At 38.4% G+C, this 23,547-nt stretch overlaps 1 protein-coding gene across 46 annotated transcripts in view; it reads left to right on the forward strand.

Annotated features, from left to right (window-relative positions):
* The window catches only part of KLHL32 (kelch like family member 32), a 227,201-nt gene that overhangs the window by 37,194 nt on the left and 166,460 nt on the right, over positions 1–23,547 (forward strand). For 21 of the 46 annotated variants that reach the window (XM_084960620.1, XM_084960780.1, XM_084960823.1 and 18 more), the window contains 2 exons: positions 11,314–11,401; positions 20,010–20,190. In XM_084960620.1, coding sequence (XP_084816746.1) covers positions 11,379–11,401; positions 20,010–20,190 — 204 coding nt within the window. In that variant the 5' untranslated portion in view covers positions 11,314–11,378. Of the gene's footprint in view, positions 1–10,544; positions 10,651–11,313; positions 11,411–11,657; positions 11,699–20,009; positions 20,191–23,547 lie in introns of those variants that run through there. The other 25 variants (XM_084960576.1, XM_084960794.1, XM_084960562.1 and 22 more) reach the window with 5 other exon arrangements.

Below are 23,547 nucleotides of genomic sequence, written 5' to 3' on the forward strand. Positions count from 1 at the left end.
TGTTTTCTTGGTTTCCTGATCCACACGACAGAAAACAGAATTGAGGCTAGGGTGAAGCAAGTGAGGTGCAAAATTTAAGAAGGCATCAAAAAATTAGATGATCTGATAAATAATATTTTAATGAAATTATATGTAACTTATGCAATTATATGTAATTAAATGTAATTAGATAATAACATTGTAAAATAAATAATATTTTAATTTCATAGATGATGATGAACATAATGTAAACATTTTTTTTTTGTCTTTTTGCCTTTTCTAGGGCTGCACCCACGGCATACTCCCATAATATAAACATTTTAATAAAGGTAGGATTAGTGTAAAAAGAGCCACATCTGTCAGTTACTGTATTGTTTTCTACTTGCAAATCAGCAGCCCAACTAACCTGAGATTGTGGTTCCCATTCCAAATCCCAGAGGAGGGCTCTGATTGGCTCCACTTGGTTTAGGCCCAGACTCTTTGACCAATCAGCTCAGGCCAGGTGGTAGCAGGTGCTTGATACCAACAAAACCTTGTGGGATGATGTGCAAGCACAAGAATAGGTGGTCACTCTTTCCAAGCACCAGTTCTTGCATGTGAGGAGAGACTGGACAGGATCAAATAAGCCAGGGAACTCTGACACTTGGACTCTCCTTCTCCTCACCTTAGACACCAGTACTAACTTTACCAAGCCCTGAAGGGGAGAGTTGAGCCTGTTTGAACAGAGAATTTAATTTCAGCCAACCAGGGAGAAATTAGTACTAGCCATGTACAAGGCAGGAGAAAAGTCCTTGGCACTGTTGGTCAGGGTCTGATGAGGAAAGTAAATACCATTTCTCAGACAGAAAGCCAGAGGGGTTTTGATGTTGGGAAAAGGTTGATTGTGTGAACTGGTGGTTACCCTTATACAGTAGGCCAAAGAATACAAGATTGTGTTTTGTTCCTTTGGGAAATCCAGTACTTTTCCAGTAACCTTCAAACTACAGCCAGAGTGGTCTTTCTAAATGCCAGTCTTATCATGCAAGTCTCTTGCTTAAAAACCTTCAGGAGTTCCTGTGGTGGCTCAGTGGTAACAAGCTCCACTACTATCCATGACGACGCAGGTTCAATCCCTGGCCTCCCTCAGTGGGTTAAGGATGCTGCATTGCCATGAGCTGTGGTGTAGGTCACAGGTGTGGTTTGGATGGAGTTGCTGTGGCTGTGGTATAGGCCTGTAGCTACAGCTCTGATTCAACCCCTAGTCTGGGACCCTCCATATGCCACGGCTGCAGCCCTAAAAAGATTAAAAAAAAAAAAACCTTCAGTGGACTCCCACTAGTTTTAGGATAAAGACAATATTCTTTTTAAAAATCTTTAAAATTATAGTTGTTTTATAATGTTTTGTCAATTTCTGCTGTACAGCATAGTGACCCAGTCATACATATACATTCTTTTTCTCATACTATCTCCTATCTTCTATCATGTTCCATCACAAGTGATTGGATGTAGTTTCCTGGACTATACAGGAAGACCTTATTGCTTATCCATTCTAAATATAATAGTTTGCATCTACTACCCTAAACTCCCAGTCCATCCCCCTCCTTTCTTCTTCCTCTTGGCAGGCACAAGTCTGTTCTCCATGTCTGTGAAGACCAGTATTCTTAACACTGCTGTGTGATCTTCCCTCTGACCTCTAATAGGCCCCGCTTATTCCTGCCTTAGGATCTTTGCAGAGGCTGTTGGCTCTGCCCAGGATGCCTCCCAACCATCATTCCCCCACCCCTTCACCAAGGTAATAATTATCTTTCAGAAAGCAGCTCAGGTGTCACATCCTCAAGGAAGCCCCTTCCCTGATCACACAGGATGGGACAAGTCTCCTGCTATGTTAAAACAATAATAAATCATAAATAGTAATAAAACAATAATAATAATACCTAACACTATGTGACGGACATCTTCTGAGAATTTCATTGTGTTTAATCCTCACAATAATCCTATGAGGTGGGTATTGCTATTTTTAAGATGAGAAAATTGTGCTTAGAGCCCTTTGTACTTATGACAATTATGATTAAAGAATGAATTATACAGGTACTGGCAGTAGCCAGGATGGGGCTGGAGGGCAGCCTTTTGTTAAGAAGGGAAGGGCTATGAGGTGATCCTGAGGCTTGGGCAGTGCTTACTTGGGATGGCTTTGAGAGCGATGAATGATAATAGTGAAGGCTAAAATACTCTCAGGGCACTCCCTGCTGACCACTATGGCCCCCTACGAGCCCTGTGAAAAGAGGAACTCATGTTATTAATTACTGTATCCTAGAAACTCAGCTCTGGCTCTTGCGTAAAGTGGTTCCTCAAGAAAGATTTATTTTATGAATCAGTGGGGAAAAAAATCTCCACAATTTTGGAGGTATTTTTGATTTTGCTACATTCAAATTCTTTCCTAACTGCATAGCATTGATGGTGGGGGTCAGACCCCAGGGGTTTCATTTATTCTTGGGCTAATTGATAGGTGCCCTGGATTTGAAAGGACATGGGTGGACTCTGGTTAGGGATCAGGTGGACCAAAGGAACAGATCTAGACCTCAGGAGTGATGGTCCTTCTGGTGAGGCAAGATTGGGAAGAACATACTGCTCTAAGTGGAAGTAGACAAACAAGTCAGAATTGCATGCTCTTTGCCCAGGTGATCACAAAGACTAATTTGGTGGAAGGGAATGTATTAGTTTTTTAGTTTTAAGGTCATGGATCTACAGGGCTGAGACGAATACAATTCATCATAGGATGATTTGGACTTATGGTGCCAATAGGCTTAGAAACTTGTAAATGGTCACAAAGGGACCTTGAAAGTGATCACTCTCAATTAACAGAAAAAGAGCCACCTCATGTGCTCCCAACCCCACATAGCACTACCTTTAGGACTTGTGCTAAAAGTGAGTATTATCTCTAAGGGGCTGTGAGCAGCCCTTAGATCTAGATGCTTAGAGAACACTTCTAACTTTTTCTCCTATCATTCTGCTTCCTACAGCCCTTCCAAACTGGCTCAGCCCTGAATCCTTTTTTGAATTCTAAGGAAGGGAAAGGCAGGATCCTGGCCTGGATCTCCTTGGGCACTTGGAAAAGTGAAGAGCACTGAGTTAAAAAGGAATCCACATCCCAGGTGCAGGAAAAAGTACAAGGAGACAGGGGGAGGGTAAAGAGGACTGGCTAGCTGAAAGACAAACTTCATGTAAGGGAAACTTAAAATAGAATTAATGAACAAAATATAAAAACGAATGTTACGCAAAAGGAAAATTAGAATTTATTGATACAGCTTATATAAAATGTAGTAAATAGTAATATGTAATAATAGTAAATAATAATTTTCAGGGATTGATTCATCTGTAACTCATTTTAATTCTTTTTTTTTTTTTTTTTTTTTTGCTTTTGAGGGCCGCACCTGCAGCATATGGAGGTTCCCAGACTAGGGTGTCTAATCGGAGCTACAGCTGCTGGCCTACACCATAGCCACGGCAACGTGGAATCCGAACCGCACCTGCAACCTACACCACAGCTCATGGTATCGCCAGATCCTTAACCCACTTAGCAAGGCCAGGGATCAAACCTGCGTCCTCATGGGTGCCAGTCAGATTTGTTAACCGCTGAGCCGCCATGGGAACTCCTAATTCACCTTTAAAATGTTTATTCTACTAAACTTTGTAGAATGGACCAGATTATAATTAGATAATTCCTAAGGTAAGCTGATTTAGTGATTTGGTTTCCAAACAATATGGGAATTTTATTTATCTTAAGATTTTTAATTGTCATGTTTGTAATGTCTGCAAAATATCAAGTTAAATGTGTCCTTTAATTTTTTATTATTTTAACTTTTAGGATTCTTGTTCTACACTCACCTAAATATTGGGAGCATTTAAAAATATTAAACTTTCAGAAATATTAAGGGTTTATTTTTCACTTCTCTGTAGTAATAAATAGCCTTATGCCATCTTAATTCTCAAGTATCCATCTCTGTTCGTGTTTGTGTTATGCTATAAGAGACTGGAGTGTATAACCTAGTTTCTGAAAGGAATCTAGCAGTGATAGGTTGCTAAGAAAGTCTCTTAGCTAATTAAACAATGTGCCTTGAATTTTTCTGAGTCTCTTTACTGCTTGTCATAATGGATCAATTGAAAATGATGCTTATTTTTAGGTTTGTCAAAACTTAAATTAGAAATAAATGAAAGTATTGGAATTCTTGTGGTGGGTGAGTGGTAATGAACCTGACTAGTGTCCATGAGAACTCGAGTTTGATACATGGCCTTGCTCAGTGGATTAAGGATCCTATGTTGCCATGAGCTATAGTGTAGGTTGCAGATGCGGCTCAAATATGGTGTCTCTGTGGTTGTGGTGTAGGCCAGCAGCTGCAGCTCTGATTCAGCCTCTACCCTGGGAACTTCTATATGCTGTACTTGCAGCCTTAAAAAAAAGACAAAGAAGAAATAAATGAAAGTATAGACATCTTATTTTCATTAATTAAAAAAGAAAACAAGAAATATGTATAATTGTGGGAGTTCCCTGTGGTGCAGCAGGCTATAGATCTGGAGTTGCCACAGCTGTGGCATAGGTTGCAATTGCAGCATAGGTTTGATCTCTGGCCCAGGAACTTCTATGTGCCGTGGGTGTGGCCAATAATAAAAAAACCCAAATAAGTATAATTGTATGAAAAATGTTTGAAAGGACCTGGTGTTTGGTCCTTGTTTGGAATTTTCTGCAAATTATGATATGTGTATGCGAGTTACTATGGGCATAGCCATTGAAGGTTTGTATACAATGTAGCAAAACTTTTAGTTAGATTGGAAATCATAGCTCTTTCTTTTATGTAAATCAGCAGAAATAGGCACAGCTTTGTATATTCCTTTCATAAGTGTTATTTACACTGTTACTGCTTTACAAAATGAAGCTCAAAGAGAGCCTGTTTATCCAAATTGGCATTAATTTTGCTCCTGGGTATATTAGAAAGTGGGAGCTAGACTGTCTAATGAGGGTTGTAAAGCATAGCCATGGACCATGTCCCAGACTATTCAAATAATTTACTTCTCAATATAGAGTTAAATCAATGATTGAAAATGAAGACTAGGTGTGGAGTTTGGGATTAAATGAGTGTATAGCCAAGGAGCGATTTCAAGCGTAACAACATCATCCTATTATGTATTTCCAATTATGCTAATACTGAAGCTCCTGTAAGAATCTGTTTTCCATTTCCTTCTACTTTTCATTCTCTCCATATGTAACTTTTAATTTAGTTTTCAAAACTCCACTCCTTGAATTGAAAATCATCTTTCCCTCACATCTAACCAACGCATAGTTGATTTTAACTTAATTTCACTAATATTCATGCTTAGAAGGAAAGTAAAATTACTCTAAGGGACAAGTCACCTAGTATTTGTTGTTTAGCCTATGCAGTTTTATTTTATCAAATCTTTTTTTTTTAATTGAGGTATAGTTGATTTACAGGCCTATATTAGTTTCAGGTATACAGCAAAGTGATTCAGTTATGTATATGTTCTTTTTTAGATTCTTTTCCATTATAGGTTATTACAAGATATTGAATATAGTTCCCTGTGCTATTACAGTAGGACCTGGATGATCTATTTTATATATAGTCATGTGTATCTGTTGATCCTATATTATTTTTCCTTCCCCACCCTTCCCCTTTGGTAATGATAAGTTCGTTTTTTATGTCTGTGAATCTATTTCTATTTTGTAAATAAGTGCATTTGTATTATTTTTTTTGATTCCACATATAAGTGATATCAGATGACATTTGTCTTTGATTAGGTCCATTAATGTTTCTTTAGATGGCTTTATTTCATTCTTTTTTATGACTGAATAATATTCTATAACACCTCTTGTTTATCCATTCATCTGTTAATGGACACTTAGATATTGCATCCATGCAGCTATTGTAAATAGTGCTGCCATGAAAATTGGGGTACATGTACCTTTTTGTTTTTTTTCTAATTTTTTAAATTATAGTTGATTTACAATCTTCCATCAATTTCTGCTGTACAGCAAAGTGACACAGTCATATATATATATTTATATATTTATATATATTTATATATTTATTTATATATTTACATATATACATTTCTTTTTCTCACTTTATCCTCCATTGTGTTCCATCACAAGTGATTAGATATAGTTTCTTGAGTTGTACAGCAGGATCTCATTGCTTATCTACTCAACATCACTAATTATTAGAGAAATGCAAATCAAAACTACTATGAGGTACTACCTCAGACCTGTCAGAATGGCCATCACCATCAAGTCAACAAATAACAAATGCTGGAAGGGTGTGGAGAACAGGGTACCCTCCTACACTGTTGGTGGGAATGTAAATTGATACAACCACTGTGGAAAACAGTATGGCAATACCTCAGAAAACTAAATATAGAACTACCATATGACCCAGCAGTCCCACTCTTGGGCATATATTAGGACAAAATTTTCTTTGAAAAAGATAGCATGTACTGGTATGTTCATTGCAACACTGTTCAAGACAGCCAAGACATGGAAACAACTCAAATGTCCATCGACAGATGAATGGATTAAGAAGATGTGGTATATATACGCAACGTAATACTACTCAGCCATAACAAAAGAACAAAATAATGCCATCTGAAGCAACATGGATGGAACTAGAGACTCTTATACTGAGTGAGGTAAGTCAGAAAGAGAAAGGCATACCATATGATATAACTTATATCTGGAATCTAATATACGGCACAAATGAACCTTTCTACAGAAAAGGAACTCATGGACTTGGAGAACCCAGACTTGTGTTAAGAGTTAATAGATGCAAACTCAGGCATTTGAAATGCCTAAGCAGTGAGATCCTGCTGTATAGTCAAGGAACTATATCTAGTTACTTGTGATGGAACATGATGGAGGATAACGTGAGAAAAAGAATATATATGAATACATATATATATATATATATATATATATATATATATATGTATATGTTTGGGGTTAGTAGATGCAAACTACTGCATTTTTTCATGTGCCTCTTGGCCACTGTATATCTTCTTTGGAGAAATGTCTATTCAGGTCTTCTGCCCATTTTTCATTTGGGTTGTTGGTTTTTTTGCTGTTGAGTTGTATAAGTCGTTTGTATATTTTAGAGATTAAGTCCTTGTCAGTTGCATTGTTTGAAACTATTTTCTCCCATTCCATAGGTTATCTGTTTTTTTGTTGTTTGTTTTTTGTTTTTTATGGTTTCCTTTGCTGTGCAAAAGCTTGTCAGTTTGATTAGGTCCCATTAGTTTATTTTTGCTTTTATTTCAGTTTCTTTGAAAGACTGACCTGAGAAAACAGTTGTTAAGGTTGATATCAGAAAATGTTTTGCTTATGTTCTCTTGTAGGAGTTTGATGGTGTCTTATCCTACTTTTAAGTCTTTAAGCCATTTCGAGTTTATTTTTGTGCATGGTGTGAGGGTGTGTTCTAGTTTCAATGACTTACGTGCAGCTGTCCAGTTTTCCCAGCACTACTTGATGAAGAGACTCTCTTTTTCCCATTTTATATTCTTGCCTCCTTTGTTGAAGATTAACTGACCATAGATGTATGGGCTTATTTCTGCATCCTTTATTCTGTTCCATTGGTCTGTAAGTCTTTTTTTGTGCCAATGCCACACAGTCTTGATTACTGTAGCTTTATAATACTGCCTGCAGTCTCATAGAGTTATGCCTCCTACTTGGTTTTTGTCCCTCAGGATTGCTTTGGCAATTCTGGATCTTTTATTGATACATATATATCTTTGGATTGTTTGTTCTAGTTCTGTGAAAAATGTCATGGGTAATTTGATAGAGATTGCATTGAATCTGTAGGTTGCTTTGGGTAGTATGGCCATTTTACAATATTAATTTTTCCAACCCAGGAGCATGGAATATCTTTCCATTTCATTATATCTTCTTTAATTTCCTGTTAATGTTTTATAGTTCTCAGCATGGAAGTGTTTTACCTGTTTCGTCAGTTTTATTTCTAGATATTTAATTTTTGGGGGTGCAATTTTAAAAGGCATTTTTATATTCCTTTTCTAATATTTCATTGTTAGTATATAGAAATGCATCCTGTTTCTGAATGTTAATCTTTTATCCTACTACTTTGCTGAATTCATTGATCAGTTCGAGTAATTTTTGTGTGAAATCCTTAGGGTTTTCTATGTATATAGTATCATATCATCTGCACAGAGGAACAGTTTTACCTCTTCTCTCCCAGTTTGGATACCTTTTATTTGTTTTGTCTGTCTGATTGCTGTGGCTAGGACTTCCAATATTACGTTGAATAAAAGTAGTTTGAGTGGGCAGCCTTGTTTTGTTCCAGATTTCAGCAGGAAGGCTTTTAGCTTTTATCCATTGAGTATTGTATTGGCTGTGGGTTTGTCATAAATGGCTTTCATCACGTTAATGTATGTTCCCTCTATACCCACTTTGGTAAGAGTTTTTATCATGAATGGATGTTGGATTTTGTCAAATGCTTTTTCCGCATATATTAGATGATCGTGTGGTTTTTGACTTTTCTTTTGTTAATGTGGTATGTGACATTGATTGATTTGCATATTTTGAACCATCCTTGTGAACCTGGGATGAATCCCACTTGGTTCCGGTGTATGATATTTTTTATATGTTGTTAGATTCAGTTGGCTAAAATTTTGTTGAGATTTTTGTGTCTATATTCTTCAAAGATATTGGCCTATAATTTTCTTTTTTTATAGTATCTTTGTCTAGTTTTGGTATTAGGGTGATGGTGGCTTCATAGAATGTCTTTGGCAGTGTTCCTTCTTCTTCACCCTTTTGGAAATTTTAAGAAGGATAGGTATAAGTTCTTTGTATGTTTGATAGAATTCACCTGTGAAGCCATCTGATCCTGAACTTTTGTTTGTAGGGTTTTTTCTTTATTACATATTCAATTTCATTTCTAGTGATCAATTTGGTCAAATGCTCTGTTTCTTCTTGAATCAGTTTTGGTGGGCTGTATGTCCCTAGAAAGTTGTCCATTTCTTCTAGGTTGTCAAATTTGTTGGTATACAATTGTTTCTAGTATTTTCTTATTTATTTATTTATTTTGTATATGTGCAGTATCCATTGAGATTCCTCCTTTTTCATTCCTTATTTTATTTATTTGAGTTTTTTCTCTCCTCTTCTTGGTGAGTCTGGCTAGAGGTTTGTCAATTTTTTTTACCCTTTCAAAGAACCAGCTCTTGGTTTTATTGAGTTTTTCTATTGCTTTTTTGAATTTCTGTTTTATTGATTTCCTCTCTGATCTTTATGATTTCCTTCCTGCTGCTGACTTTGGGTTTCGTTTGTTCTTCTTTTTCTAATTCTTTTAGGTGGTAGGTTAAGTTGTTGATTTGAGATTTTTCTTCTTTTCTGAGGAAGGCCTGTATCACTATGAACTTCCTTCTAAGCACTGTTTTTGCAGCATCCCATAGATTTTGAATGGTTGTATTTTCATTATCATTCGTCTTGAGTTATTTTTTCATTTCCATTTTGATTTCCTCATTAACCCTTTGGTTTTTTAGTAGCATGTTGTTTCGTCTCCATGTAGTCAGTCTTCTCTCATTTCTTTTCCTGTGACTGAGTTCTACTTTCATGGCATTGTGATTAGAGAAGATACTTGATATAATTTCTGTACTCTTAAATTTCTTGAGGTTATTTTTCTGTCCCAGTATGTGGTTAGTCCTTGAGAATATTCCATGTGCACTTGACAAGAATGTATATTCTGATTTTTTTGGTTGTAGTGTCCTGACAATATCAATTAAGTCTAACCTTTCTATTGTCATTTAGGATCTCTGTTGCCTTATTGATTTTCTATCTAGAGGGTCTGCCCACTGATGTGAGTGGGGTGTTAAACCTCCTACCATTATTGTATTCACATCAATTTCTCCTTTTATGTCTGTTAGCATTTGTTATATGTGTCTGGGTTCTCCTATACTATGGGCATATATACTGATGAGTGTAATATCCTCTTCTTGAATTAATCCCTTTATCTACGTGTATCTTTTTGAATTATGGTTTTCTCTGCATGTATGCCCAGGACTGAGATTGCTGGATCACATGGTAACTCTATTTTCAGTTTTTCAGTGTACTTCCATTCTGTTTTCCATAATGGCAGCACCAACTTACATTCCTACCAACAGTGTGGGAGGGCTCTCTTTTCTCCACACCCTCTCCAGCATTTTTATCTATATACTTTTTGATGATGGTCATTCTGATTGGTGTGAGGTGATTTTTCATTGTGGTTTTAATTTGCATTTCTCTAATAATTAGCAGTGTTGAGTATCTTTTCATGTGTCTGTTGGCCACCTCTGTGTCATTTTTAGAGAAATGTATTTGGGTCTTCTGCTCATTTTTTTGATTGGACTGTTTGTTTTTTTATACTAATCTATATGAGCTGTTTATATATTTTGGACATTAAGCCTTTGTTGTTTGCATTATTTATAAATATTTTCTCCATTCTATAGTTTGTTTGTTTGTTTTGTTATGGTTTACTGGCAGATGCTTATAAGTTTGAATGGGTCTCATTTGTTTATTTTTGCTTTTATTTCTACAGCAAGTGGTGTTGTGAAAACTGGACACCCGTATGTAAATCAATGAAGTTAGAACATTTTCTCATACCATACACAAAAATAAACTCAAAATGGCCTAGAGACTTAAATGTAAGACATCACATTATAAAACTCCTAGAAAAGAACATAGGCAAAACATTCTCTGACATAAATCATAGCAATATTTAATAAATCTTAATTTTTCCCTTTGACCATCAGATGTTTTAATTTCTTTTCTCCATATCCATGACATATGGATAATCCCAGGCCAGGGATTGAATCCAAGCTGCAGCTGCAATCTATGCCATAGCTGCAGAGACAACACCAGATCCTTAACCTGCTGCACCACAGAAAGAACTCCTAAGATATTTTAATTTTTACTGTACCTTTTTTTTGGCCACACCCAGAGCATGTGAAAGTTCCCAGACCAGGGATCAAACCTTCATTACAACAGCAACCCATTTCAGTAACAACCCCCAATCCTTAACCCCTGCACCACAAGGGAACTCCTTTACTGTAACTCCTAATTTTGCTATATTTTGTTCTCAAACACATTTTACTTCTTAGTCTGTGAAATTCTGATTAGGTGAAAAAACTTTAAAACTTAGAAACATTTTGAACCATTGCCTGTTACAAGAGGATTCAGTTAGAATGTTATATAACTCCATGGTGCTTCCTTGAGCTTCTAGAACATTAGTATCATCATGGCCCAGAGTGTGCTTTTTTGCATTAAGCTCACTGTGCTTTTCTTTTCTTTTTTATCTTTTTATTCAGCTGGAATGCTTGCTGACTCCTCTGCAAACTTCTAAGGCTGAGACCCTGAGGAACCCAGCTGGAGAATGCCGTCTGAACGCTTCCTCAGGTCGGCCCTGTAGGTTACATCTTTGCTTGGTGTAGTGAGCCATGTGTGACTTGAAATTGTCACACTGTACATTTCAAGAGTGAGCACAGAGCAGAGGCTGAATTTGTATTTGAAGGAAATAAGCAAACCAGTTAGAGTTTGTTTGAGTGTAGTATGGTAGCATAAGGACCAACTGCAGAGAGCTAATTACTGGCCAAATCTAGATATGTTTCATAATTCTTTTAATGATACTACTTTTTATATTTTTCTTATTTAGGATGCTTACCTCCCTCAAACAAAAGGCATACTGCTATAAAGGTATATGATTTAAATAAATAAGCAGAGAACTATACATGTAAATGACTATGGTCCCCTTTAAAGCAATCACTTTTGGGAGTATTTTATGTATTCTCCAAGTACTCATAATATTTTCCTTTAGTACTTATTTAACAGATATTTACTGAGCCAAGAAAACTACTGTGCAGAGAATCTAGCGGTGAATAAACCAGATAAGGCTTCTTACTCTCATAAAGTGTATGTTCTATAGGGGAAACAGACTTTAAACAAATCACACCAGTAATAATGCAAATGTAATTGTGAAAAGTGCTTTGAGAGATTGATAGGATGAGGGAGAACCTTTCTGAAGAACTGCTCTGTGATGTGAGATCTGAAGGGTGGGATGACAGGAGGAAATGCCCTTGGGCAGGAAGGAGCTTGACACATCCCCCACACTGAGGGGTGCAGTCCATAAGAAAATGCAGGGCCTTCCTTTGAATGTTCTCAGTGGAGGCAAGTCTTTATCATCATCCAAGGAAGTGGTCAAAAGGACCTTCAAAGCAAAGAAGGAGAGCGGTGTTAAGCCTGGGAACTACCTTCTTTTGAAACATCAAGGACTGGATGTGTCTATGAAATAATGGGACCAGCCTTCTTCCGTGACTCTGAAGCTATTAGAGATAAGTTCCAAAAATGTGTTCAGAAATGGAGGCATGTAGTGCCTCTGTGCTCTCCTAGTGAGTCTGTTGGTTTAGATGGGTTATTCTCACTGGGGGATGATTTTGCTTTCAGGGTACATGTGTAATATCTGGCATCATGTTTGGTTGTCACCAGGATTGGGGGTGCTCTTGGCATCTAGTGAATAGAGGTCAGGGATCCTGCTAAACATGTTACAATGAACGGGATACCCCCCTAGCAAAAAATGTCAGGATGTCAATTTCACTGAGTTTGTGAGATGCTGCTCTGGGTCTAGTGTCCAGCCAGTACAGCATGTGGAGACCATGGTATCTGTCTGCTGCCACCTCAGCCACGTGATTTATTTCTGGCCACCAGAATCCATGTGTATTCTTCTCCAACTGAGTTTTTACTTTAAATCTGCCATCTCTGCTTTCACTGGTCAACCCTGATCCCACCACCAGCTGTCCTCCACAGCTCTATCATCTCTGCAATGGACTTTCCTTCTCTGTCACAACACAGACCCTCCCTTGCCCACCTTTGAGACTTCCCCTGTGCCCTGTGGAACAGTTGCACCAGGACCGTACATGTGCCCTGCTGTATCATTTCCCTCACCCAGAAAAGCTCCAAGCATCACCTGCCTTCCCTGAGACCTGTCTTCTTCTGAGGCACCATTTCTTTTGTAGCCCTCTCAAGTCCTGGCATTATTTTCTCATATATTATGTTTTATAGCAGTGGGTAGAGAGATCATTGTCACTCTGGCACATAGTTTTGCTTCTAGATCATTACTCCTTATATCCATTGTTGGAGAAAACAATAAACCAACCAAGACAGGCACTTCTGAAGGTTGTGTTCCTCAACTCTCTCCTCCCCTCATTCACTGCTGGCAGGGTACTTCCCCGCATTCACTGAGCATTTGGCACCTGGCTGTCCATCTTCCTTTTCACCACAAACCCTTTACAACTTCCTGGTTCCCTCATTGTTTGTGTGAGGATCTGTCCAAGTTCATGGTCTTGATTTCCAACTTGCTCATTTCTAAGGACCTTCTCCCTCCCTCAGCCACCTGCTGCCATGGTCGTGCCCTGGATCTTGCATCTCCAGTAGTCACTTTGTTTCTGAAACCATGGCATCAGCCTTTACCAGGACCTTGTAGCTTGCTGATTTACCTGCCCCCACAGTGGTTGTACTTTGACCTCACTGCAGTGTCTACATCTGCTGGCCCTATCAGTTTCTACCAACCCAGCAGTACTTTCCTTCCCTCATTTTCCTTCTTACCTGGTTTAGATTCTATCACTCTTTTAAATCCTCAGTTTCTCTTGATCTCTGCATTCCTGATGCACTTGCCTGAAAAAAAAAAAAATCAAACCCACATGAACTCAAATATCCATGTTTCCATGACCATATCATCTAGTGGATATTGGTTCCACTAAATCTTTAGAGTCAACAAGCGAAATAATGCCCGAAGTTTCTTGGGTTTTTTTTGTTTTTTGTTTTTTTTTCCCTTTTTTTTGGCCTTCCTGAGGCATATGGAATTCCTCTGCCAGGATCAGATCTGAGCCACAATCGAGACCTAAGTCACAGCTGTCGCAGTGCCCTGGATCCTTAACTCACTGTGCTGGGCTAGGGATAGAACTTGCGTCCCAGTGCTCCCAAAACACCACCAATCCCATTGTGCCACTCTGGGAATTCTCCGAAATTTTCCTCTGTGTTTTTGTTTCACTTATTCCCTTGTTCCTGCTACTCAAAAGGCAGTCCTTTTCCACAACTGAGCCCAGCCCTGCTTCTGTTTTGAATCCTATCTTTCTTATCTTCTCAGCAGCCTTTGACTGTTGGTTGTCTCTCAGCTGTGTTCTGGAAACAGCTGTGCTTCTGTTATCTCTCTATCCAGATGAGTTTTAGACTTTTAGCCGCGGCCTCTTTCTGAGCTCCAGGTCCTGCATCCTGCCTGCCCTTGTCCTTAGAGTTCCAGCCACGAACATTCTGTAGACTGTGTAAGGGCCATGCTCCCTTCTGCCACAGGATCGGAGCACTTACTGTCCCCTTGCCTGGAAAACTCATACGCTCTTGCCAGGGTAATGTGTTCTGATCCTTCAGCCCAGCTCCAGTATTATTCCTTCAAGAAGGCTAGATTATTTGATTAAAGTGTAACTGCCTCGTTAAACTAAGGGTTCCACAAGGGCTGCTGCAGTTTGGTTTGTTCATCATTTTATCTACAGTATCTGGTACAATACCTGCCCAGGATGAATAAACGTTTGTTGAATGAATGAAGAAAGGAAGGAAACAAGACTATCCATTTATAATTAAGTTCCTTTCTTCATAGTATTCATCACTTGTTGGTCATCCAGTAAGCATATTCGATCTTCTTTGCTTATTATTTGGCCATTGCTGTTAATTACTAATTTTTTTGTGTGTGTGTGCTTTTTAGGGCTGCACCTGTAGCGTATGGAGAGTCCCTGGCTAGGGTTCCAATCGAAGCTACAGCTGCTGGCCCATGCCACAGCCACAGCAATAGCAACATGGGATCCAAGCCATGTCTGTGACCTGCACCACAGCTCACAGCAACGCCAGATCCTTAACAATCTGAGCAAGGCCAGGGATCGAACCTACAACCTCATGGTTCCTGGTTGGATTCATTTCTGCTGTGCCACAATGGGAACTCCCAATTACTAGTATTAATTTAAAAGTATTTATAAATTATAAAGTATACTATAAAAATAAAATTAAGTTCCATACTGGTTTTTTTAAGCAACCTGTCTGCTTAAATAAATAGAGTTGTTTGAATATTAATGTATTTAATTTTTATTAAAATATTTTGACTGTAGAATTGAAGTGTTTAGAGCACAATTTATCAATAGCCTGAATTGACATAATCATGCATAATGCCAGTACTATCAGGTTTTTTTTTCCAGTCCTTTTTCTTTATTGTGTAAAGTAATCTATTTAGGAAATGAGGGTCTTTCTACTATTTGAATATTTTTGGTATATAAGTATGTAATGCCTCATTACTCAAAGACTACTTGCATATACTTTGTCTAAATACTCAATAAACATTGATATATAAATGGACTTAAATATTAAATTTAAAATGCAGATGTGCTTAAAAACAAGACAGGACAGCTGTTTCGGAATTTGTATCTTATGAACTGACTGAACTCAGTTAAAATTTATGCTATGAAAATGAGATCCTGAGAGATTTCTATAATCAAATATATTAACTACAACAAACTTGAATAGCAGTTTGTATCCACATGGTGCTTCGTGATAAGTATCGTATTCATGATGTTATGAACACCATGCTCTGCATTTGATTTTTTAGTTTTTATTGTTAACTCCAGAATGAAAGTTAAAAACTTGTAGTCATGAATGGTTGTCTTTCTTGAGACCTCATTTATTTATCTCCCGTTACTGTATGCTAACCTCAGGCCAATCAAATGATTGCTCCCTGCATCACTAAAAAGCAGTTTCTTGCTCAAGGAGTCTGGTGCTTCCCAGGTTGTGCTGACAGAGGCTGAGCCCTGTGAGATTCAGCAACAGCCCAGGCTCATCGGCACCTGGAGCCCTTTTAGAGTTCAGGTGGAAAGAAATGAGAGACACATCCTAGGGAACTTGTAGACTGTCCAGTAGAACCATAATGTGATGTGTGTGTGTGTGTGTGTGTGTGTGTGTGTGTGTGTGTGTGTGTGTGTATTTAAAACTTTTCAATCAGACACATTTTTTAAAAAATAAAAAAAAATAAAGAGTTCCCACTGTCACACAGTGGGTTACTAATCTGGGTGTGGCAGCTTGAGTGGAGTCCCTGTGGAGGTGCAGGTTCAACCCCCGGCCTGGTGCAATGGTTAAATGATGCCAGGTTGCCACAGCTAAGGCTCAGATTCAGTCCCTGGCCCAAGAACTTTCATGTGCCATGGGAGTGCCCATAAAATTTAAAAAAAGTAAAGACAAAAGAAAGAGGTAAAATGAATTTTAATAATATATTTAGCCCAGTATACCTCAAATTTCAACATGTAATCAGTATAAAAATATTAATGAGATTGTTTTGCATTCTTTTTTTTCCTACCATATCTTTGACATCCAGTGTACATTTTCCACTTCCAAGCACATCTGCCACATTTTAAGTACTCAAAAGCCAAATATAACTCATGACTATTACATTGGACAGTGCAGTTCTAGGGAATTCTTCAGAGGAAAGGGTTTTGGGGTTGCCTTGAGGAAGCCAGGTCATCCTCTGCACTCACTTGTGAATTTTGAAATGGCAGTGTTGCTTCCATGGAAGACCTTTCCCAATTTTAGGGTGATACTTAAATCTATATACCCTCAGGACACGTGGCTCCTGTTTTATGCATTTTTCTTTGGGTTTTTTTCTTGAGATTCTTTTCTAGTAATTTAGAAAGTTTTAGGACTATGCTTTTCTTTCCTTCTTCCTTGTTTACCAAATAATGTAGGGACATTGCTCTAAGTTGGGAGCTCCAGTTTGCTAATTCATATAAGTTTTTGATGCCAAGGGAGCCAGCCATTTGTAAACTTAGGACTACTCCCCACCCTAATTTAGACATGGTTCATGATGGTCTTTGAATCACCTCCTCCCTGGTTTATGATTATTGGCTTACATGGGCCTGTGGCTGTCCAGTTGTGTGCTATGGCCACTTGTGCCTTAGCATTTAAGGGGTTGAGGTTTTTTGCAGATTTACATCTGAGAGCTGAGTGGGAAGTTATTTTCAAAATACAATAATGACTTGTTGATTAATGGGCCTTTATTTCTTGCCAAATGTTGGAGTATTTGTTTCTGCTTTTAAGGATTCTAACATATTGGTTCCAAAATATTTAGAATCTTGTGCCAAGTATTGCCTTAAATATTTAGCATACTGTTTTCTTTAAGCTTGAATATTTCAGGCCCAACTGAATGATCCTGTGAAATGGTGCAGCATCACAATTGTTTCAGAACTGAGCCCTTTATTCTTTGCCAGATTTCAGTTTACAGCTGCTCTTTCCCTGGCAAGATTTATTCTCTGTCAATGGAGATCTGAAATGCAAATACTGATTCAGTATTAATAATAAGGACATGAATTATGGCTCTATATTTGGAGAATGAGTAAGGAAATATTATGAGGCAATTATTTTAATATATTCTTCTGTTCCACCACAAATGAAATTTCAAAATACATTTATTTAGCATTTAAGGTGATATTAAAAGGGAGAAAAGTTATGAAAGTTTCAGAGAAATGTTTTAAGATTATAATAATTAAAGTATTTTCTATCTTCAAACTTAGAGAACAAAAGATACATTTTTGTGAAGCATGTTTTCAAACACTTCTTATCACTATCTCATGTTTATTTTGAAATATAAATGTTTATTTTTCTTTAAAGGTAACTTTCATGTTGAGATTAATTATGCACAATCTAAATATAAAATTAATATGGACTTTGGGATTTTTCACCTCTAGCCTAGATTTTTGAGATCTTTACAGACTGTCTTTTATTTTATTTTTATTGCTTTTTAGGCCTGTACCTGAGGCATGTGGGATTTGCCAGGCTAGGGGTTGAATCAGAGCTGCAGCTGAAGCCTACGCCAGAGCCACGGCAACACCGGATCCAAGCTGTGTCTGCGACCTACACCACAGCTCACAGCAATACCAGATCCTTAACCCACTGAGCCAAGCCAGGGATTGAACCCATGTCCTCCTGGATAGTAGTTGAGTTTGTTACTGCTGAACCACAACAGAAACTCCAGATTATAATTTTTTGATTTTATTTTGGGTTTTCTTGTTTCTTTTATTTTTTAAACAGGAGAATGAATTACATCATTGTGTTCATGGTGACAGGTTCTCAAAATGCTTGATCTTAGACTATCAGGTTTCTTATCTATGAAAGAGAGATAATATTAGTACCTGCCTTATAGGGTTGTTATGAAGATTAAATGAATTAATAATTGTAAATCACTAGAATAATTCATGACTTTGTGTTTGTAAAATATGTAAAAATGTCAGCCTTTTAGGAAAGATTTTTTAAAGACTATTCTGAAGCTTACTTAGCTCATGTCATATTTCTATTACTGTTCACTTCCCTCATTTCTTTAACTGAGCCATGCTATCTCCATTCTAGGCTTTGCATAGCAATTTGTAAAAGTGTTGTTTATGCTTCTGAGTGTGGTTTTCAATTACTGACTTTAAAAGTCTGCCTATAGCTAGAGCCACTAGATGAATATTCGATGACAGTAACCATTTCCAAACTCACTGCTGCATTTCAACTGAAAATAATCCTCCCACCTTCCCACGAGAACTTCCTATATCATCACCTCCTGTCAAGTTTCTTTTTTTTTCTCTCAATAGTTCTGACATTTCTCAGGCTCCCCAGTGAAAAAAAAAAAGTCTGATAAAATTTACTGGCTGCATTCTGGCATTTCATTTGGTTTACTTTAAGGTGATTTGTGCTGAACTGTAATTTACCAGCCAACTGGCACCATCGGTTGGGCAGAGCTGTCAGATAAACCAACCGTGCAGACTAGGCTGGTGGTGACTCCCTGGCTCCCCGGAATAGCTCTTTCATACTCCGAGGGAGAGACGGGGTGCAGGAGTTGTCAGGATGGGAGAGACAGCGTTCACTCATTCCTGTGGTATCTCTACTCAGCTTTAAGAAGAGTCTGCAGGCAGAAATAGAGCTTGATGGCCCTTGTTCTCATCCTGAGGGGTAACTAATGTATGACTGGTGTAGCTCATGCTTCTTGGTCTAGTGCCAGTTCTGAGAGTCTGGAGTGCTGTGGAGATTTTCATGGGTCTAGGATGGAATTGTTCATAATTATGTACAAATTCAGTTTGCAGTTGATATTTATGGCATTACTTCTACATTATTCCAGGAAGATCTGGGGTTTCACCCAGGAGTTTTGAAAGCATAGCAGTTCACAAAAGAACAAAAAATATATTACACAGTCGTTCCAAGTCTAGTACAGTGATCACACATGGACATTGTGGGCTGATGACATGTTTTACTTTCAGCCTTAACTTTTTTTTTTTTTTTCATTTACAATGACATTTCTTTCGATATTCTCCTGGTGGTACATAATTTCCTAAATTAAATAATAAGCTGCTGTGTTTCAATTGATAGTCTTTTGCATGAAATGGTGACTGGCAGCCCTTTTTATGCTTTATCAACATTTGCTCAGTTTTGTTTTATTTGTTATTGTGTCTTGTGGGGAGACTTGGTAACTTCCCATGTCTCTGGTGAGCCATGCAGGTGCAGTGGATTCTGTGCTGGATGAGGGCACAGCAGTGATCAAGTTCTGAGCATGGATGAATCCCATATAGGTGGAACAAATCTTGAAAGGGAATCAGCTAGAGAGGGGTTCCCAAAGTGGAAGGGGTCACACACATATGTACACACATCCAGAGAAAGCTTTGGCCATAGAGATGTACACATCTAAGGGTCTGGGGGCCTGGAAGCAGAGGCACACAGACACAGATGGATACCCATGAACACACATTCTGAAAGAGGGGGACTGTGAAGGTGAGGAAAAGAGAATTAGAGAAAAGGAAAGCAGGAGAATGGTGGAAAACGGGGACTGGGAGGTTCACAGTACTGCTGGCGTTGGAATCCACATTCCCTGAGTAGCTGTTGAAGGAGGAAGGGAGCGTGGGGGTGGCCAGCCTGGTGAGAGGAAGAATGCTGACTTGATTGCTCTCCTTCACAGTATTCAAGAAATGCTGACAGGCCAGAGGCTCTGCCACTCGGAATCTCACAATGATAGTGTCCTGGCAGCACTGAATCAGCAGAGAAGTGATGGCATCCTCTGCGATGTCACCCTGATAGCTGAGGAGCAGAAATTCCATGCTCACAAGGCTGTCCTCGCCGCCTGCAGCGACTATTTCCGGGTAAGTCACGGTAGTTTGTGTATTTGTTGCTCTTAAAACATGAATAAATAGAGGGTGACAGCTTCCTGAACTGACATGTGAGTCAGCCAGTTAGACATCAGTCCCAGTGTTGTGAATGTGAGGGGCCTTCCTGGTCAGGCTGTAATTGGGGCCCCAATGGGATCCTCCCAGGGCTGGACCCTGGATGTCCCTCCAAGGGGAAGCATGCCTCTCCTCTGTGTCTGAGCCAAGGGGCATTGGACACTTTGTCACCCTAAGAAAGTGTGGCATTGCAATGTGCTATAGCGGGGTGCAGCCTGGGGGGTGGGGACAGATGTTTCTGGATTCAGGTTTAGAAGGACACTCTGTAAAACAATTTTTTTTTAAATTCCATAAATATATAGTGTTTTTGATTTTTTGATTTTCTATGGATGTTCTGGTATTAGTGCTTTCAACATTCTGCTTTAGGGACAGAGATGGAATTGGCCCAAAGGGTATTTATGGTCGATATTATTGGTTGATTTTTATTATTTGTGGGTATCTCTTTGGCTGAAGACATGTTGTCTAGTTTAGTAGAACTTTGTTTTTATTTATTTATTTATTTATTATTTTTAATTTTTTTTGCCATTTCTAGGGCCGCTCCTGCGGCATATGGAGGTTCCCAGGCTAGGGGTGGAATCAGAGCTGTAGCCGCTGGCTTACACCAGGGCCACAGCAATGTGGGATCCCAGCCGCATCTGCAGCCTACACCACAGCTCACGGCAATGCTGGATCCTTAACCCACTGAGCAAGGCCAGGGATCGAACTCAAAACCTCATGGTTCCTAGTCGGATTTGTTAACCACTGATCTACGACGGGAACTCCTAGAACTTTGAAATTTGATTTCTAGTGGCTAATGATATGTGACGATGTATTTATTCTTGTTTTTTTTTTTTTTTTTTAAGATGAGTGCATAGTGTATGGTTATAGTTAAATTTAATGTCATTTATTTAGTGTTTCCTATGATTCAGGTAGTAGACAAAGGACTTTATATGCATATCTCATTTAATTCTCACAGTAATCCATTTTATAAATATATAGACTATGAAAATTACCATTTTACATATAAGGAAACTGACTCTCAGTGACTAAGTAATAAGTCACACAGTTCTGAAATGGCAAGTCTATAATCAAAATCCATATCTGACTCTTAACCAGCACGCTAATCTACCTCACACGTATATAAGAAATTTGTGACAATTATTAATCAGATTTTTTGAAGTATCAATTTCTTAATCTACATAGTTCTTATTTCATATTCTTTTCAATGTTATTTCAGTTAACTAGTGACTAGGTAATTTCAAAACATTGAAGCATTCAGTCTCTCAGTCTCTTTATAAATTAGAATACACATTTAACTGTGAATTAAAACCATTTTTTCTGGAGTTCCCGTTGTGGCTCAGTGGTTAACGAATCTGAGTAAGAACCATGAGGTTGCGGGTCCGATCCCTGGCCTTGCTCAGTGGGTTAAGGATCCGGTGTTGCCATGAGCTGTGGTGTAGGTTGCAGACTCTGCTTGGATCTGGCATTGCTGTGGCTCTGGCGTGGAGTGGCGCCTACAGCTCCGATTTGACCCCTGGCCTGGGAACCTCCATATGCTGCGGGTGCGGCCCCAGAAAAGACAAAAAGCCAAAAAAAAATAATGATAATTAAAAAATAAAGAAAACCGTTTTTTCTTACCAAAGTCTCAAAATGATATAGAAACCGACTCCAGCCTGGGGCAATATGTTGTCTTGATTTGGAAGTTTTGTTTTGTTTTGTTTTGGATGTACCTGTGGCATATGGAAGTTCCCTGGCCAGGGATCAAACCAGTGCCATAGCAGTGACCCTAGCCCTGTGGTGATGCTTGATCTTTAACTTGCTGTGCCACAGCAGAACTCCTGATTTGGAAGTTTTCAATAGGAATCTTGTGTTTTGATGCTCACTAGATAACATCAACTGTACTCAGTTGCCAACTATCAGTTAAAGAGAATTTTCAAAGATGCCAAATCATAAAAGAAAGATTTTTAAAAAAATTGTTTTAAATATGAGGAAACCTAATAATGTGGATTATAAAGAGATAATTACTTAAAACGTCTATCTAAAATTAAAAATAGGGATTTAAGGAGTTCTCTTGTGGCTGAGTGGGTTAAGGATCTGATGTTGTCACTGCATCGGCTCTGGTCACCTCTGTGGCAGGGGTTCTATCCCTGGCCCAGGAACTTTGGCTTGCTGTGGATGTGGCCAAAAAAGAAAAAAAGTAAAGATTTAATTCTAAACTGCAGAAATGAAGCAGAATATCTATAAAGTGACCTTACAGTTTCATTAATATAATGCCCATTTTTACACTCTCACATTGTTAGTCATTAATCCAAAAAGCTTATAGTACTTGGAATGCTTTTGAAATAACTTATTTTGAGTTGTTATATACAGTATGCGCACAGAATATGAGTTTTTTTCTTTTGCACACCATAATATAGCCCTCTTGGTTCTTAGCTTCTCTCTTCCTGGGTCTCAGTATGTTGGGTTTTGTGCATGCGTATATAGGAGAGGGAAGATGTGAGTGTATCCACAGGAGCACCAAAGAGCATTTCACTTGTTGCTGAAGTTTGTACTCCAAGTTTTTCATCTTTTTTGCGACAATGTCCCTCATACTCCGACAGAGTGCCTGCTTTAAAATACTGATGTTATAAAGCCTGCGAAGAAAGCTCTTTTACTCTCATCTGCAGATAAGGAAACTAAATTGCAGTATGTTTAAATAACTTGCCCAAGGACTGCCAAATACTAAGTAGAAGAGCTGATTTCCACATATCAGAGCATTTGTCTCCTTGAGTACCAACCAAATTGTGCTTTTCCTACTTAACTATGTGCCCTGCTAGATTCATACACTGTTCCTTTAATTTCATGACTTGCTTGTGAGGTAGAATTTCAGTGACTTGTGGGTTGACTGTTCAGATGTAGAAACCAAGGCAAACTTGGAATCATTGGCACTTAACTCTTTTCTGGGCAGTATGCTAAGTGCTATAGTTAGTTATACAATATTTTACCAAACCTAAAATATTGAATGCTATGGAACTTGTAATACAGTTGTTATTAGAGGAAACCATTTTTGCCTTGTACCTTGTGTCTTTGTCAGCTTTTGTTGCATAACAAACCACACTAAAACTTAGAAGCTGGATAGTTCCTCTGGCCTGCCAGCTTCCATGATTGATGCTGGATTCATTCTCACATCAGCAGTTAACTGGAGTGTTGGCTGGAGATTAGATAATCTCAGTTGGCCTTGTTCACCTGTCTGGTGATTGGTAGACTGTGGTTGGGGTTGTAGGGGACACTGGGCCTGTATTTCTCATAAGCAAGCTA

The sequence above is a fragment of the Sus scrofa genome, chromosome 1 (genome assembly GCF_054392235.1).
Source record: "Sus scrofa isolate SSC_HxYL_T2T_F1_AM1 chromosome 1, Sscrofa_HxYL_maternal_Yorkshire_Landrace_v2.0, whole genome shotgun sequence".
NCBI lineage: Eukaryota > Metazoa > Chordata > Mammalia > Artiodactyla > Suidae > Sus > Sus scrofa.